The sequence below is a fragment of the Polypterus senegalus genome, chromosome 5, assembly GCF_016835505.1.
Source record: "Polypterus senegalus isolate Bchr_013 chromosome 5, ASM1683550v1, whole genome shotgun sequence".
Lineage (NCBI taxonomy): Eukaryota > Metazoa > Chordata > Cladistia > Polypteriformes > Polypteridae > Polypterus > Polypterus senegalus.
This window is the reverse complement of record NC_053158.1, coordinates 121143403-121159241: the sequence shown is the minus strand read 5'-3', so window position 1 is coordinate 121159241 and position 15839 is coordinate 121143403. Positions and strand designations below refer to the sequence as shown.

At 36.3% G+C, this 15839-nt stretch overlaps 1 protein-coding gene across 1 annotated transcript in view; it reads left to right on the top strand.

Moving 5' to 3' along the window:
• Positions 1-15839, top strand: part of LOC120529471 (ankyrin repeat and SAM domain-containing protein 6-like) — a 212395-nt gene that overhangs the window by 163786 nt on the left and 32770 nt on the right. Inside the window, exons 13-15 of the mRNA XM_039753304.1 lie at positions 1476-1543; positions 8313-8429; positions 14825-14918. Coding sequence (XP_039609238.1) covers positions 1476-1543; positions 8313-8429; positions 14825-14918 — 279 coding nt within the window. The remainder of the gene's footprint in view (positions 1-1475; positions 1544-8312; positions 8430-14824; positions 14919-15839) is intronic.

The following is a 15839-nucleotide window of genomic DNA, read 5'->3' as shown; positions in this document are numbered from 1 at the left end:
TATTCTTAATTATGTAAATAACTGTGGAAAAAGAAATACTGTTCATCAAGAAAACAGTTGACTATGTGATTACTGTAACCAATTTTCTGGCTAAATTGCAATTTCATTTTTATTTGGCAGACCTGTCTCATTGTCAGGTATGTTTGTTTTTAAAATATCAATTTTACTTGGCTTATAATGGTAAGTAAAATTCAGTGTATTGCAACACTGGCACTACCCTAACTGGACATCAGATTTTTTTTTGGGTACAGTATTTTCATTTTTTAAAATATTATAATTTATTTTGTGTTGGTTTTTTTTTTAACTAATACCAGTCTAAAATTATTAAAACTTAGAAATCTGTGCTCTTAAAATTAGATAGTGTGGCATGTTGGGTAAGACTTTAGGCTGTAAATCCCAATGATGTGTACAGTGATCCCTCAAAATGTCGCGCTTCAACTTTCGCAGGTTCACTCTATCACAGATTTTAAATTTAAGCATATCTAAATATATATCACGGATTTTTCGCTGGCTTGCAGATTTCTGCAGACAATGGGTCTTTTAATTTATGGTACATGCTTCCTCAGTTTGTTTGCCCAGTTGATTTCATACAAGGGACGCTATTGGTGGATGGTTTAGAAGCTACCCAATCAGAGCATGTATTACGTATTAAATAAAACTCAATGATATGCTATGTGCTTCCCGAGTGGTGCTTGATTGTTTGCTTTTCTTGGTCTCTCTCACTCTCTCTGATGTTCTCTGCTCCTGACGGAGCGGGTGTGAGCAGAGGGGCTGTTTGCACAGAGGCTGTTTGCCTAGAAGATACGGACGCTACTCTAAAAATGCTGAAAGACTACCTTCACATTGCTCCCTTCTGTTGCGGCTGCTTTATCGCGGTGCGCATACTTAAAAGCCCAACAGCACGTATTGATTTTTTGATTGTTTGCTTTTCTGTCACGCTCTCGCTCTCTCTCTGACATTCTCTGCTCCTGATGGCGCTCCTTTGAAGAGAAGATATGTTTGCATTCTTTTAATTGTGAGAAAGAACTGTCATCTCTGTCTTGTCATGGAGCACAGTTTAAACTTTTGACTAAAGGGTGTTATTTCATGTCTAGAGGGCTTTAATAATGTTAATAGTGTGGGAAAGTTTATAAGTGCTTAAAATATATAAAAATAACCATACAAACATATGGTTTCTACTTCGTGGATTTTCACCTATCGCGGGTGGTTCTGGAACCCAACCCCCTCGATCAAGGGGGGATTACTGTATTCAAATCCTGCTACTGACAATGTGTGACCATGAGCATATCACTTTACTTGCCTATGCTGCAATATAAGAAAATGTGTATCTAAAATATTTGTAAGTTGCCTTGAAACAGGGTCAGCCAAATAAGTAAATGTATGTATTATGGATTTATTAATTAATTAATTAATATTATTTATTTGGGATGGAGAACACAATTATTGACTTAACTTTTTATTGTTTTGGTTTGTAGATGAGATCTCAGGGATCCTAAAAAAACTTTCTTTGGAGAAATACCAACCAATATTTGAGGAACAAGAAGTAAGTAACTTTATTGGGATTATGAAACATGACTGAACATGAGCAACACTAAAGCAGGTTTGTCTAGCAAGCATGGAGACTAAGGAAGTGATTTAGACTAACTGGCTAGTTAGAGTCTGTTGCTGGTATAGTTTCTTTAACACTGAAATCCCTGAAGCCTATGAAAAAACTCATAATCCCAGGCCAATTTAAATTACTTTGCACCTCTCCTCATTAGCGTCTTTTGTTTTGCAAATGTGTCGATCAGCACAAGCAGCAAGCAGCCTGCTATCCCAACCCAACCCTCCCAACGGAGCTCAACTCGGCCTAAAAGTTCTCCCAGCTCAAGGATCATTATCTGCATGTAAGGTGTTGTGTAGGGTAAATAATACATCATTATTTGGAACACATGCATTTCATGTGTGTTCTGTGTCTACAACAATCTGTGTAAGTGTATGGTGAAAGGAACTGCGAGGCAAGAAATGCTGAACATATACATAAAGCAGAAACGTTTTCCATGTTATACTAACAATGACGTGAAGCAGTTAGTCCAAATATTAAATAAAAATGTGCTCTTTTATTCAAGAATATAACCAAAGAAAAAAAAAACAACCATTCACTTTACATGTTGCTGTCAATGAGTTACAAACCCAAGCTAAAATGTCAATCGACAGAAAGTTGATATGTATTCTTGGATGGTGCAGAGGTCAGAACTGCTGACTTATAACCAAAAGGTTCCCAGTTCGAGTCTGGGCGCTCTGCATTTTGAGTGGTGAGCTGCTATTATTATTACCATAATATAATTAAAACATGCATTTGATTTGACTCTATAACACCCAGTGTAAATTTTGGCTCCTTGTAAATATTCACACTTTCTTAAAATTATTCAGTTTTATTCTGTCAGTGATGTTCACATGGTAAAACGAACTTGCCTGTCCCTCTCCAAGTTCATGACGTTTATGTCCATTTTTTCACAAGAGTAGCAATGACTACAGTGGGTGCTGTGCTTGATACTTGCTCAGAATTAATTTTTGTGCCAGCAATCAAAGTACCATGTCCCATCATGGTACAATCATGCAGCATTTGCACTTTGACAACAAAGATACCCATGCAGAATGTGTGAAAAATGTCAGGTTTGTTGCGATTTCAGATATCTGGCAACGTTCTGTTGAGAACTCTGTTTTAAGTTACAACCCAGGGCAAAGACCTTCCGAGTCTGTGGTCATAAAGCTTATAGAGCCAGTTTTGGACAAAAGCAGAACCGTAACAACAGACATCTTCTTTACAGCGCTTTTGCTGGCTAATTGACTGCTGCACTGCAACACAACTCTGCTTGACACCATAAGTAAATTGGGACTTCCATCTGCAGCTAAAGAAGAAACCTCAGATTTTAGTCTGTAACAGCCGGTGTTTTGGTATCTGTAAAAGGTATCGCTGAAGGGATATAAGCAAACACACAAATGCTGGTGAATCATGTCTTCTTTATTCTTGATTAAAAGCACAATTGTTTTGTTATACCTTTGTGAAAGTGTTTATTTTATATTCCAGTAACCACTTGAATGAGATAAAATCTGTGTCTGCCTCTCTCACGCATGCACACACACATTCATAAATGAAAATGTCACTATTTGAAAACACTATGCCATTTGAACATGAGTTGTCATTTGAACATGCTTTTTTTAGTTTTATTTTTTTTTCCCCATCTTGCCTGTACTCCACATTGTGGTGCATTATAATGTAAATGCAGACAAGTGTTTGGCCACATACACTGTCAGCATGGCACTGCCAGATCTAAACACTAGCGCTGCAAATTTTTCGTGTACTGAAGTGACTTTAGCTGCAGGTGGAAGTCCCATTTTACTTATGGTGCCAAGTAGAGTTGTTGCAGTGCTGCAGTCTATTAGCCAGCAAAAGTGCTGTGAAGAAGCTATCTGTTGTTACGGTTCTGCCTTTGTCCAGAAATTGGTCTATACAGGGAGTGCAGAATTATTAGGCAAGTTGTTTTTTTGAGGAATAATTTTATTATTGAACAACAACCATGTTCTCAATGAACCCAAAAAACTCATTAATATCAAAGCTGAATATTTTTGGAAGTAGTTTTTAGTTTGTTTTTAGTTTTAGGGGGATATCTGTGTGTGCAGGTGACTATTACTGTGCATAATTATTAGGCAACTTAACAAAAAACAAATATATACCCATTTCAATTATTTATTTTTACCAGTGAAACCAATATAACATCTCCACATTCACAAATATACATTTCTGACATACAAAAACAAATCAGTGACCAATATAGCCACCTTTCTTAGCAAGGACACTCAAAAGCCTGCCATCCATGGATTCTGTCAGTGTTTTGATCTGTTCACCATCAACATTGCGTGCAGCAGCAACCACAGCCTCCCAGACACTGTTCAGAGAGGTGTACTGTTTTCCCTCCTTGTAAATCTCACATTTGATGATGGACCACAGGTTCTCAATGGGGTTCAGATCAGGTGAACAAGGAGGCCATGTCATTAGTTTTTCTTCTTTTATACCCTTTCTTGCCAGCCACACTGTGGAGTACTTGGACGCGTGTGATGGAGCATTGTCCTGCATGAAAATCATGTTTATCTTGAAGGATGCAGACTTCTTCCTGTACCACTGCTTGAAGAAGGTGTCTTCCAGAAACTGGCAGTAGGACTGGGAGTTGAGCTTGACTCCATCCTCAACCCGAAAAGGCCCCACAAGCTCATCTTTGATGATACCAGCCCAAACCAGTACTCCACCTCCACCTTGCTGGCGTCTGAGTCGGACTGGAGCTCTCTGCCCTTTACCAATCCAGCCACGGGCCCATCAAGACTCACTCTCATTTCATCAGTCCATAAAACCTTAGAAAAATACGTCTTTGAGATATTTCTTGACCCAGTCTTGACATTTCAGCTTGTGTGTCTTGTTCAGTGGTGGTCGTCTTTCAGCCTTTCTTACCTTGGCCATGTCTCTGAGTATTGCACACCTTGTGCTTTTGGGCACTCCAGTGATGTTGCAGCTCTGAAATATGGCCAAACTGGTGGCAAGTGGCATCTTGGCAGCTGCACGCTTGACTTTTCTCAGTTCATGGGCAGTTATTTTGCGCCTTGGTTTTTCCACACGCTTCTTGCGACGCTGTTGACTATTTTGAATGAAACGCTTGATTGTTCGATGATCACGCTTCAGAAGCTTTGCAATTTTAAGAATGCTGCATCCCTCTGCAAGGTATCTTACTATTTTTGACTTTTCTGAGCCTGTCAAGTCCTTCTTTTGACCCATTTTGCCAAAGGAAAGGAAGTTGCCTAATAATTATGCACACCTGATATAGGGTGTTGATGTCATTAGACCACACCCCTTCTCATTACAGAGATGCACATCACCTAATATACTTAATTGGTAGTAAGCTTTCGAGCCTATACAGCTTGGAGTAAGACAACATGCATAAAGAGGATGATGTGGACAAAATACTCATTTGCCTAATAATTCTGCACTCCCTGTAAGCTTTATGACCACAGACTCGGAAGGTCTTTGCCCTGGGTTGTACCTCAAAACACAGTTCTCAACAAAATGTTGCCAGATATCCAAAATTGCCGCAAACCTATCATTTTTCACAAATTCTACATGGGTATCTTTGTTGTCAAAGCACAAATTCTGCATGATTGTCTGATAGAGGTACATGGTGTTTTGATTACCTGTACAATTAATTCTGAACAGGCATCAACCACAGCACCCACTGTAGTCATCGCTGCTCTTGTGAAAAAATGGACATAAACGTCATCAATTTGGAGAGGGAGAGGCAAGTTCGTGGTACCATGTGAACATCACTGACAGAATAAAACTGAATAATTTAAAAAAAGTGTAAACATTTACAAGTAGCCAAAATTTACACGAGGTGTTACAGAGTCAAATCAAATGACTGTTTTTGTTATATTATGGTAATAATAATAGCAGTTCATCACTCAAAACGCAGAGTGCCCAGACTGGAATCCGGAACCCTTTAGTTATAATGCAGCAGCTCTTACCTCTGCACAACCCAAGAATACATATCAACTGTCTATCGGTTGACATTTGAGTTTGGGTTTGTAACTCATTGACGGCAACATGTAAATTGAATGATTTTTTTTTTTACTTTGGTTATATTCTTGAATAAAAGTGTACATGTTTATTTGATATTTGGACAAAAGTCTTCACACATCATACACTTCATGTCATTATTAATATAATACGGAAAAAGTTTCTGCTTTAGGTATGTGTTCAGCATTTCTTGCCTCACATTTCCTTTCATACCACATTTACTTATATCATTGTAGACCCAGAACACACATGAAATGTATGTATTCCAAATAATGATATATTATTTACCTCATACAACTCCAGGCACCTCACACCACGATAAAGAGACTTGAGATGGGAGAAGTTTGCGACTGACTTCTGCTCCGTTTTTGGAGGGATAGCAGGCTGCTTGTGGTGATCGACACATTTGCAAAACTAAAGTTGCTGATGAGGAGAGGTGCGAAGAAATTTAAGGTGGCCTGGAATTACATGTTTTTTTCATAGGCTTCAGGGATTCTAGTGTTTAACTTCACTCAACACCCTAAATAATATACATTTTCTAACTATGTAGATCTAAGCATACATTTCTTTCTGTCCCTCCTGGCATCTTCATTAGAACACACTCATGAAAATATGCTGTACTCAAAAACCATGCAACAGAAAAGCACTAGACTGATTGGTCTTTAACACACTCTGAGAATGACTAACTTACATCTGAGCATTAATGTGAAGGCACTAATTATCAAGTTTTTTTTTTTTTTTGCTAAAATTCAAACTATTCTGAAGCCGACTGTTCAATTCACGCTCTTATCCACACTTGCATTTACACAAGGTCAGTTTGGATTCACCAATTAGCCAAATCTACACATCTGTGTGATATGGGGGACTGAATACATGAAGCAAAAAGGATTTGAACATTCTGAAATAAAAATTGCATAAAATGGCATTACGTGTTTATGAAAAATACTGCCTCATCTATCTTTACCACTCTTTATTTCCTATATGTGCCTCATATATCAGTTAGTGTCTTTGTTTGTGTACATACATTTCATGTGTGTTTTGTGTCTAAAATGATCTGTGTAAATGTAGGATGACAGAAAATGTAAGGCAAGAAATGTTGCACACATAACTAAAACAGAAACATTTTTCATATGTTCTAGTAATATCAACAAAATGTAGATGTGAAGTGTATAATGTGTGAGACTGAAGTCCAAATATCAAATAAGCAGTTTCACAAAAGTTATAGCAAGCTTTTATTCAAGACTATACCTAAAGAAAAAGAAATTTGCATGTTGCTGTCAATGTTTGAAAACTGAAATCCAACTATCAATTGATACGAAGTAAAGACATTTGCATGCATGTGTGTTTGCACATTTCACAGTGGGATTGTGGCGGTCTTTCAGACATCTGCTTGGCTGGTGCAAGGGTAAGAACTGCTGCTTCGTAATCAAGTATTCAAATGCATGTTTTTACTATATAATAGCAATAATAATAGCTACCCAATACTCAAAACATTAAACACACGGAGAACCCGGGATCAAACCAGCAACCTCTTAATTATGAAGCAATAGTTCTTACCTTTGCACCAGCCAAGTAGATGTCTCTACTTCATATCGATTGATATTTGGACTTCAGTTTTTAAACGTTGCAAATTGAAAAATTTATTTTTCTTTGATTCTATTCTTGGATAAAAGCATGCTTGTTTTGTTATACCTTTTGTCAAAAGTGTTTATTTGAAATTTGGACTTCAGTCTTCACACATTATACACTTAACATCAACATTTTGTTATTACTATAACATGAAAAAAGTTTCTGTTTTTAGTTATGTCTTCAACATTTGTTGCCTCACATTACCTGTCGCCCTACATTTACACAGATCGATTTAGACACAGAACACACATGAAATGTGTGTATTCCAAATAACAATATATTATTTACCCCATACAATTCCAGACACCTAACTCCCAGATATAGAGACTTCAGCTCTGACAATTTTGTGTCTGACTTGACTCCAGCTGCCTCAGTAGGGAAAAGAGTGAGCAGGCTGTTTCCTGCCTGTGCTGAGTGACACATTTGCAAAACAAAGTCGCTGATGTGGAGGTGTGAGGGAATTTATGGTGGCCCTGCATTATGAATATTTTCGTAGGCTTCAGGGATTCTAGTGTTAAATAGAACCTTTCCAGCAATGTAAAGTTGGCTAAATACAAAGATATTACAGTGCCATGAAAAAGTCTTCTAGATAAGGAAGCAGAGTGTTATTATGAAATATTTGTATTTTTTAAGCATGATTATTTCAACTTCTAATATTGTATATTTGAAGGTGAAGAGTATCAATGAGAGATCAATAAAGGTATACAAACATTGTCATGTACAAATTGACTTTTAAAATTAAAAATTAAGTATTAAATTAATTAATGATATAGTTATGTGATAGGGAGTTTGATTATCTGAAAAATATATGGTTCACAGTTTTTTTTCCTCTGGAACTTTGTGAGAATCTTGAAAATGACAGAAGGAAGAGTGGGGTAAGTTGCTGGTGAGAATTATGTACAGTTGTGAACTTTAAGAGAAGTGGAGTTAAATTATTTATTGCTCAAGACAAGTTTGTAGGCTATGTGGTGAGGTAGGGAGCCAAAATTATGTGTTCCAGGTACAGTAGCTGGGGAAGATTTAGTTTATTTTTTGTGCAGATTTCTGTATGCTCTGTCTGATGTTGCCATTTGCTTGACAGGTTGATATGGAAGCTTTCCTTACACTTACTGACGGAGACTTAAAGGAGCTTGGAATCAATACTGATGGCCCAAGGCAGCAAATCCTGGCAGCTATATCCAAGTTAAATGCTGGAAAGGTATAAATGTATTTAAAGATACTATTTATAATACTGAAGAGCATTCTTCCATTTATATGTCATTTTTTTTTCTATTTGCTGTCAGAACAAATAAGGAGTTTATAATTTTTTTTTTCTTAGTAAAAATTATAAATCTCCGCTTGAAACAAGATGAGTCATAAATGTTTTAAGATATTGTATAATCTTCTTTTGAATATTTATTTTGTTTTAATCCAAAGTAAATAAATAATGTAACTGCCTTGGACTTGCAATGTCAAAAACTCCTTAAAGTAATGTGCAACACAAAGTTTTACATGCTTACCAAAAAAAGAAAGAATATACTGTATAATGTAATATTAACAAGATTTTACATGGATAATACAGGTGCCTAGCATTGTTTAAGAGCAGCATGCTGGAGACTTTAGCCTTCCCTCTAGGAACAAATAACCAAATACAACAGACTCATTAGTGAAAAAGACATAACTGTATTTATTTAGTTAATTAAGCATAACATGTTATGAATTATTGAGACTGAAAATAAAAGACACAGAGTGGCATAGACAATGTTCAGGGGAGTCTGTGAGTTTTTTAACAAGTGAGACATACTAAGACTGCTGTATACCGCCATCATAATGAAAAACATGTCAGGATTGTACTAGAAAGGGCTTTATTAAATTGTCCTTTGGTGAAAGGAAGGTCACTGTGGAGAAAGTCACAGTAAGGATGGTTTTAAGTAAAAAAGAAAAACAGTATGGTGCATTTAGTAACAGATCCAATGCAGTTGAGTACATTCCTTGTGCACATGGTTTATTATTTAAGAAAAGTATCAAAAGTATATAACTGACACTTTTAAAGAGATCCATTTGTGTCCACAGCAAATAAGTTATCTGAGAAAAAAAATGTACATTGAAACTAATTGAAACACTTAGACCATGCGTTAAAGTTGCAGTCTTAATGTTGGGAAAGGCAGTATACAAATAAAATGTATTATTATTGCTATTATTATACATCTTCAAACACAAATAACAGAGACTTACAGAAAACATCTGAGGAGCTATCTTTTAACATCTAATGGGATATTTATTTTATCCCCTTATGCAAGGAAAGAACAAAATATTTTTCATCTCATCAGTCAGTGTTAGTACTAAAAATATATGTATGGTGAGTCTGTTTATTATGAAAACCTTTGCTTTCAGTTACCTTTCATCAGTCAGATGCAGAGAGCTAGTAGGCAGTATCTGAGGGGGAACATCTAAACTCCAAAAGGCAATTTATACATTAGATGTTAACTCATTCTACTATAAAACAGTAGGTTTGACAAATTATTTCCCAGCAAATAAGTACATATCAAAATTGCATAAGACAGCTTTATTTTGGCAAGCTTTCCTTGAAATTAAAACTATGTAGCCCAGCTACATGGATGTTTAATTTTGTTGACACAGTTTGTTTACTTCAATATCATCTTAAATAATGTAACTTGTTTTATTTTGATCGATGTCACTGTTTTTTTTTTTGTGCCCTGGTGGAAAAAAGAAAAACAATAATTAAAATTTTGTCTTATGAAAATAAAAAATATAAACAGACCTTTGAAATGTTTTGGATGGAAATACCCTTGCCCTTTAAAACAAGATTTGAAAAGGAAGTCTCTATATCCTAGAATAAATATTGTTTGATTTTTCTATAGCAATTTGCACCTGTAATCTTTCAAAAAGAACCAATAAACAAGGTGTTTGTACTGAAGTTCTAAAACAATTTCTATACAGTAAAAATAAACTTTAAAATGGTAACGAGATTGGCCTATTGTTGGCATGTTTTTGGTCTTGAATTGTGCATGACTATGACCGTTTCAGTTTTAGCACTGTATATACTGTAATAGCATTTAAGCTTCATTTTGCACTACCAATCTGATGTAATGGCAGAAATCTGAAAGTGAGAGAACTTTGATTAAATAGGATGGATCATTATTCTGGACTTGTCTCGTTTTTTTGTATATTTTCTTTTATTTTCCAAACCACAGCATTAAAGTGGTATGGTACTCAATTAAACATATAATAGCAACATAGCAGATAAACCAATTACTTCAATGAATACAGAGAAAACAAAGGAAATAGGCAAAACAGAACAAGATTCAACAAGAATGTTTTCAAAGAGAAATAAGATAGACATGAGCAAAAAAAGTCTCACTTTTTAAATATTATAGAACAATTAATAGCACAAGAGTCAGTTGTAGTCAAAGCAGCCATATTCTAAAATAATAATAATGAATTCTTGCCATGTTTTAAAAAATGTTTTGGACATATCCTGTAAGGGAGAAATTGATTTTTTCTAATTTGATATAGTATAGAACTTACCCACTGAGTTATAGAACATAGGCAGGCATTCTTCCAGTTAAGAAAGATATGTTTGCATGCTAGTAGTGTGATGTAGGCTATTGCAATTGAAGGACGGAATGTTAGGTTTGAATACACAATGTCTAAAAATCGATAGTACACCTTATGAGAAGGATTTCAGAGTCGTAGTGGACTCTACACTATCAAGTTCCAAACAGTGTTCAGAAACCATTAAGAAGGCAAACAGAATGTTAGGTTATATAGCATGATGTGTGGAGTACAACTCCAAGGAGGTTATGCTCAAAGGTTATAATGTACTGGTAAGCCCTCATCTGGAGTACTGTGTGCAGTTTTAGTCTCCAGACTACAAAAAGGACATAACAGCACTAGAAAATGTCCAGAAAACATTGACTAAGCTGATTCCAGGACTGCAGGGGATGAATTATGAAGAAGGGTTAGATTGAGCTGAGCCTTTTCAGTTTAAGCAAAAGAAGATTAACAGGTAACGCGATTGAAGTGTTTAAAATTATGAGGGGAATTAGTACAGTGGAAGACTATTATTTTAAAATGAGTTCATCAAGAACACGGGGACACAGTTGGAAACTTATTAAGGGTAAATTTTACACAAACATTAGGAAGTTTTTCTTTACATAGAGAACCACAGAAGCTTGGAATAAGCTACCAAGTAGCGTGGTAGACAGTAAAACTTTAGGGACTTTCAAAACTAGACTTGATGTTTTTTTTATAAGAATTAAGCGGTTAAGACTGGCAAGCTTTGTTGGGCCTGTTCTCATCTAGATTATTCTAATGTTCTAATATTCTAAATAACAAGTTTATAAAGTTGTCAGACAATCAAGAATCAGTCTAATAATTACAGAGAGGCCAGAGCAGATCTTTAGCATGACGAAGTTTCTTGTAAAAAATCTAAAGTTTTACACAGAGGAAATAAAAATATTAGATTTGAATACACAGCAGGAGGTCTGAAACCTTTCTACAGCTAGACAATGTACAGAGGTGGTTAAGAAGGCCATTATATCAAGATGTGTTGAGTACAAATCACGTTAAGCTTAAGCTATATATTTCACTAGTGAGGCCTAGACAGGAATAATGCAGTAGAGAAATTCCAGATAAGAGAGATCAGACTGATTCCATTCCAGCAAGGTATGAGTTATGACAAAATACTGAAAGAACTGAACCTTTTTAGTTAATTGAGATCAAGAGGTGACATGATTGAAGTATTCAAAATAATGAAGAGAATTAGTATAGTGTATCCTAGCTGTTACTTAAAAATTAAAACACCAGGACACAAGCATGAAGTTTTTCTTCACATAAAGAACTATACACATTTGGTGTAAGTTACCAAGCAGTGTCATAGGGACCTTCAAACCTCCTCTTGAAGTCACTCAGAGAAATTAGGTGAACAGGATTAATAAGCGTGTTAGTCTGAATGGCCTGTTCTTGACAAAATTATTCTCATGTTCTAAAAGATAATTTATAAACCATATTGACAAAGTAATAATATGGAAGGAAAGGCCTGGGGCCTCATGTATAACGCCGTGCGTAGAACTCGCACTATAACATGGCGTAAGCACAAAAGCCGAAATGTGCTTACGCACAGAAAAATCCAGATGCAGGAATCTGTGCGTACTCCAACTTCCACGTTCTTCCGCTACATAAATCCCGATCAGCGTGAAAACTAACGCCGTGCAGCATTTTGTAACGCCCAAATCCTCCCAGAATTACGCCTATTTGAATATGCAAATCAATATAAATCGCCCTTAAGCGCAGCCTTCTGTGAAAAGACAATGGGAAAAGCACGGGGAAAATATAAGAATTTCAGCGAATACCAAGTGGAGGCAAAGGAAAAACATACTATTTGTTCAAATAAACCGTGGTATAATCAACAAAATGAAGTTGATTGAGTGACATAGCGTGTTGGAGAAACTTGAAAGCTCACATTCACAAAATCGCACAGTGCCGGAAATAAAAAAGAAGTCACATATCAAAGTTGCCGTGAAAAGAAGAGTTGTAAGCCCACTGTCTGAGTGTCATATGAAAGTTTATTAGGGTACAGAGAAAAAAGGCACACGGTGGGGAAAAAGCACGAAATGTCAACTTCAATCTCGACATTTCCACTTTAATCACGTAGTTTATTTTGTCATTTAGTAGAACATTATAAACTTCATCTTAAAATCGTTTAATTAACCAGTTTCTCAAATCACATCGTAATTAAAGTAGCACGCTAAATGCTTTGTTTTGTATTTGATCTTCTACTCGTATGTGCTCTGTGTGTGTGAATCACTACTTGCTTCTTAAACTGACTCTCTTCCTCCAACTGGTCACAGAGTCCATTACATTCGTGATATTACAGCTCTCTGAATAACTAAAATACTGAGATGTATACGTGATGTCATTTTCATGATGATAGGAGCTAAAGCACATTATTAAACATGTGTTTCATGAGCCTCGTGCTCTTGACAAGCATTTATTTTTTGTCGAAATGTGTCGCATGCTTTTAGCTGTGTTGTTATTTTCTCTTTCTGTTTTATATTCAATATATATTGGCGTGCGTCACTGCAGTCAGTGCTTTTCTTTCCCCAAGTAACCGATCGCCACACAATCAGCTCTGTAATAGACGTTAAGCCATCTGTAAGCTTAGCGCCGATTCTTCAAAACGTTTAAGGAACATTGAAATATCTTCGTAGTACATGTTTAATTATTCTATCCTTCACGACACTCCCAGTGAAGAATATAGATTATTTAAATGAAGTTAAAGTTTTATGTGTATAATTTAACAAACATATTTTGCTGCATTTCACCTTAAAAATGATATCGTCATCATATGTAAATACGCGCTTTATAAAGTGGCCCAGGTTGTGAGATATTATAACTGTAGTGCAAGTTTACAGTGGGGTGATTGTACTTATAAATACAAACAGTTCTACAAGGAGCAATTGATTGAGTGCATTTAAAGTTCTTGGGATTAAACTGTTTCTGAACCGCGAGGTCCGTACAGGAAAGGCTTTAAAACGTTTTGCAGTGGCTGACACAGCGTGTCCTTAAAGCTGTATACAGATAATTCTCTTTCCGATCAGCTGCTGTGATTCACACTCAGATACAGTGATATAAATACTCCGAGTCGGCAGTGAGAGTAATATGGAAAAAGATGACCCGCTGTGGCAACTCCTAACGGGAGGAGCTGAAAGAAGAAGAAGGTGCAGTGAGAGTAACAACGCTAAAGCAGTTATGGTATTTGGAATACTATGGCTGTTCCCTGGACCATTATATTGTTACGAGTTAATTACAATCAGATGCATTACACTAATAAACAATATGCGGTTAGTTTCAGTGTATTTATAAAGCCGCGTCATGAAAATAATGAGTAATCACACAGGAACAGTACCATTGCTTTGACGCTGGGTGCCGCCAGTTTGCAAAACCGAGCGGAGAACTTGCATACGACAAAGCATGAGGTACCGTGGAAAAGTGCGTGGCTTTACGCCAAGTGTAGGTTTTATACATCGCGATTTGAACGTGAAAAAGTTCTTACGCAACATTTCTGTGCGTACGCACCGTTTATACATGAGGCCCCTGGAGATAATGTATAGGTGCTGCAAGGAACATTAGTTGACCTTATAAACAAGAAACACAGATACAGGTACTAAAGAGATCATGGGAAGTACAAACTGTATACTGTTAACCTCAAAGTGTGTAACAAATGGAAAATAATCTGATTAATGTTCTCTACTGGTATTACAGTATTGTGTTAACTTAAAATTGTTTTAAAGGAGTAATTTGATTAAACAGACCATAGCTAATAGAACCAACTTTGATTTTAAATAAAGTAAAACCGGGTGAAAATATTTTGCTAAGGTGAAATAATAAAGATACAAGCAGTATGTACGCTGCTTCATGTCCAAAATGACTAGGAATTGTGCATTTGTGGTTAGGAATTAGATATTGAGCAGGCGATGCAGCAATTTTATTGTTCCATACATAGTGTTTAATACGTTTTTTGTGTGTCTTCTATTTGTTGTTTTCTCTCACCAAGTAAGGTTTTGTTTTTTAATACTTTTTTCCTTATAGGGCAGAGAAAGGCAAATGTTACAAGAGACTATTCATAACTTCCATTCTTCTTTTGGGAGCAGTGCCAGTAACCTTCCAGCTGCTGGATATCCTTGTAAGTCATCATATTTTGTGTTATCTATGAAGGTAGAATTACACAAGGGGACTGAGTTGCCTCAAAAGCTTGCATATTATAATCTTTTTAGTTAGCCAATAAAAGGTGTAATTTTGCTTGACTTCTCACTACAATACTCTCAGAAACATTCATCTTCAGAAAAAAGTTCACCTGTCTGTTCATTGTAGATTGCATTATTTAAATCCTAAACTGCGCTTGTATGGTCTGGCACAGGTGATTTCCTGTCTAAAACATAGCCTAATTTACCAAACCATCTTATTATTGATGTCTGTTAATTTCAGCAGGAACACTAAAGAAACAGCAGACTGGTTAATTAAAACTTTCAGTAAGTTTACCAACCTTGAAAAATAAACCACATTATACTTGAGCAGCCAAGTCTTCATTATATCTTTATTACCTGAACTATCAGCTTCCATGATTACAATTTTTGGGGTGAGACAAATTATTAACAAAGCACATGTCCATTTTAACCTGCAGGGGGCACTCCTGTACCCCAAAACCCAGACATGACCTCACAAACACATTTACCAGTATAATAAAAAGGTTCATTTTCACAAAATGCCTTCCACAAAGGCTTCAAAAGTGGCATAAATCAAATACAACACAATTCTCCATTTCTCTCCTCCACACCACACAGGTGATCTTTGTCCTCCTTCTACCTAACTCCAACTGAGTGGATGAGGTCAAGCAGTCTCTTTTATATTCGACCCAGGAGTACTTCCGGTGTAGGACATATACTGATGGAAGTACTTCCGGGTCAATCAGAAGTCCCAAAAAGTGGGGATTTTGAATCCTTTGCAGCTTGTCCTGGTAGCCCACATGGAACCCAACAGGGCTACCTCACAGGACTACAGGTCCCAGCATGCCCTGTGGACATCTGTCTGGGAATCCTAATCCATG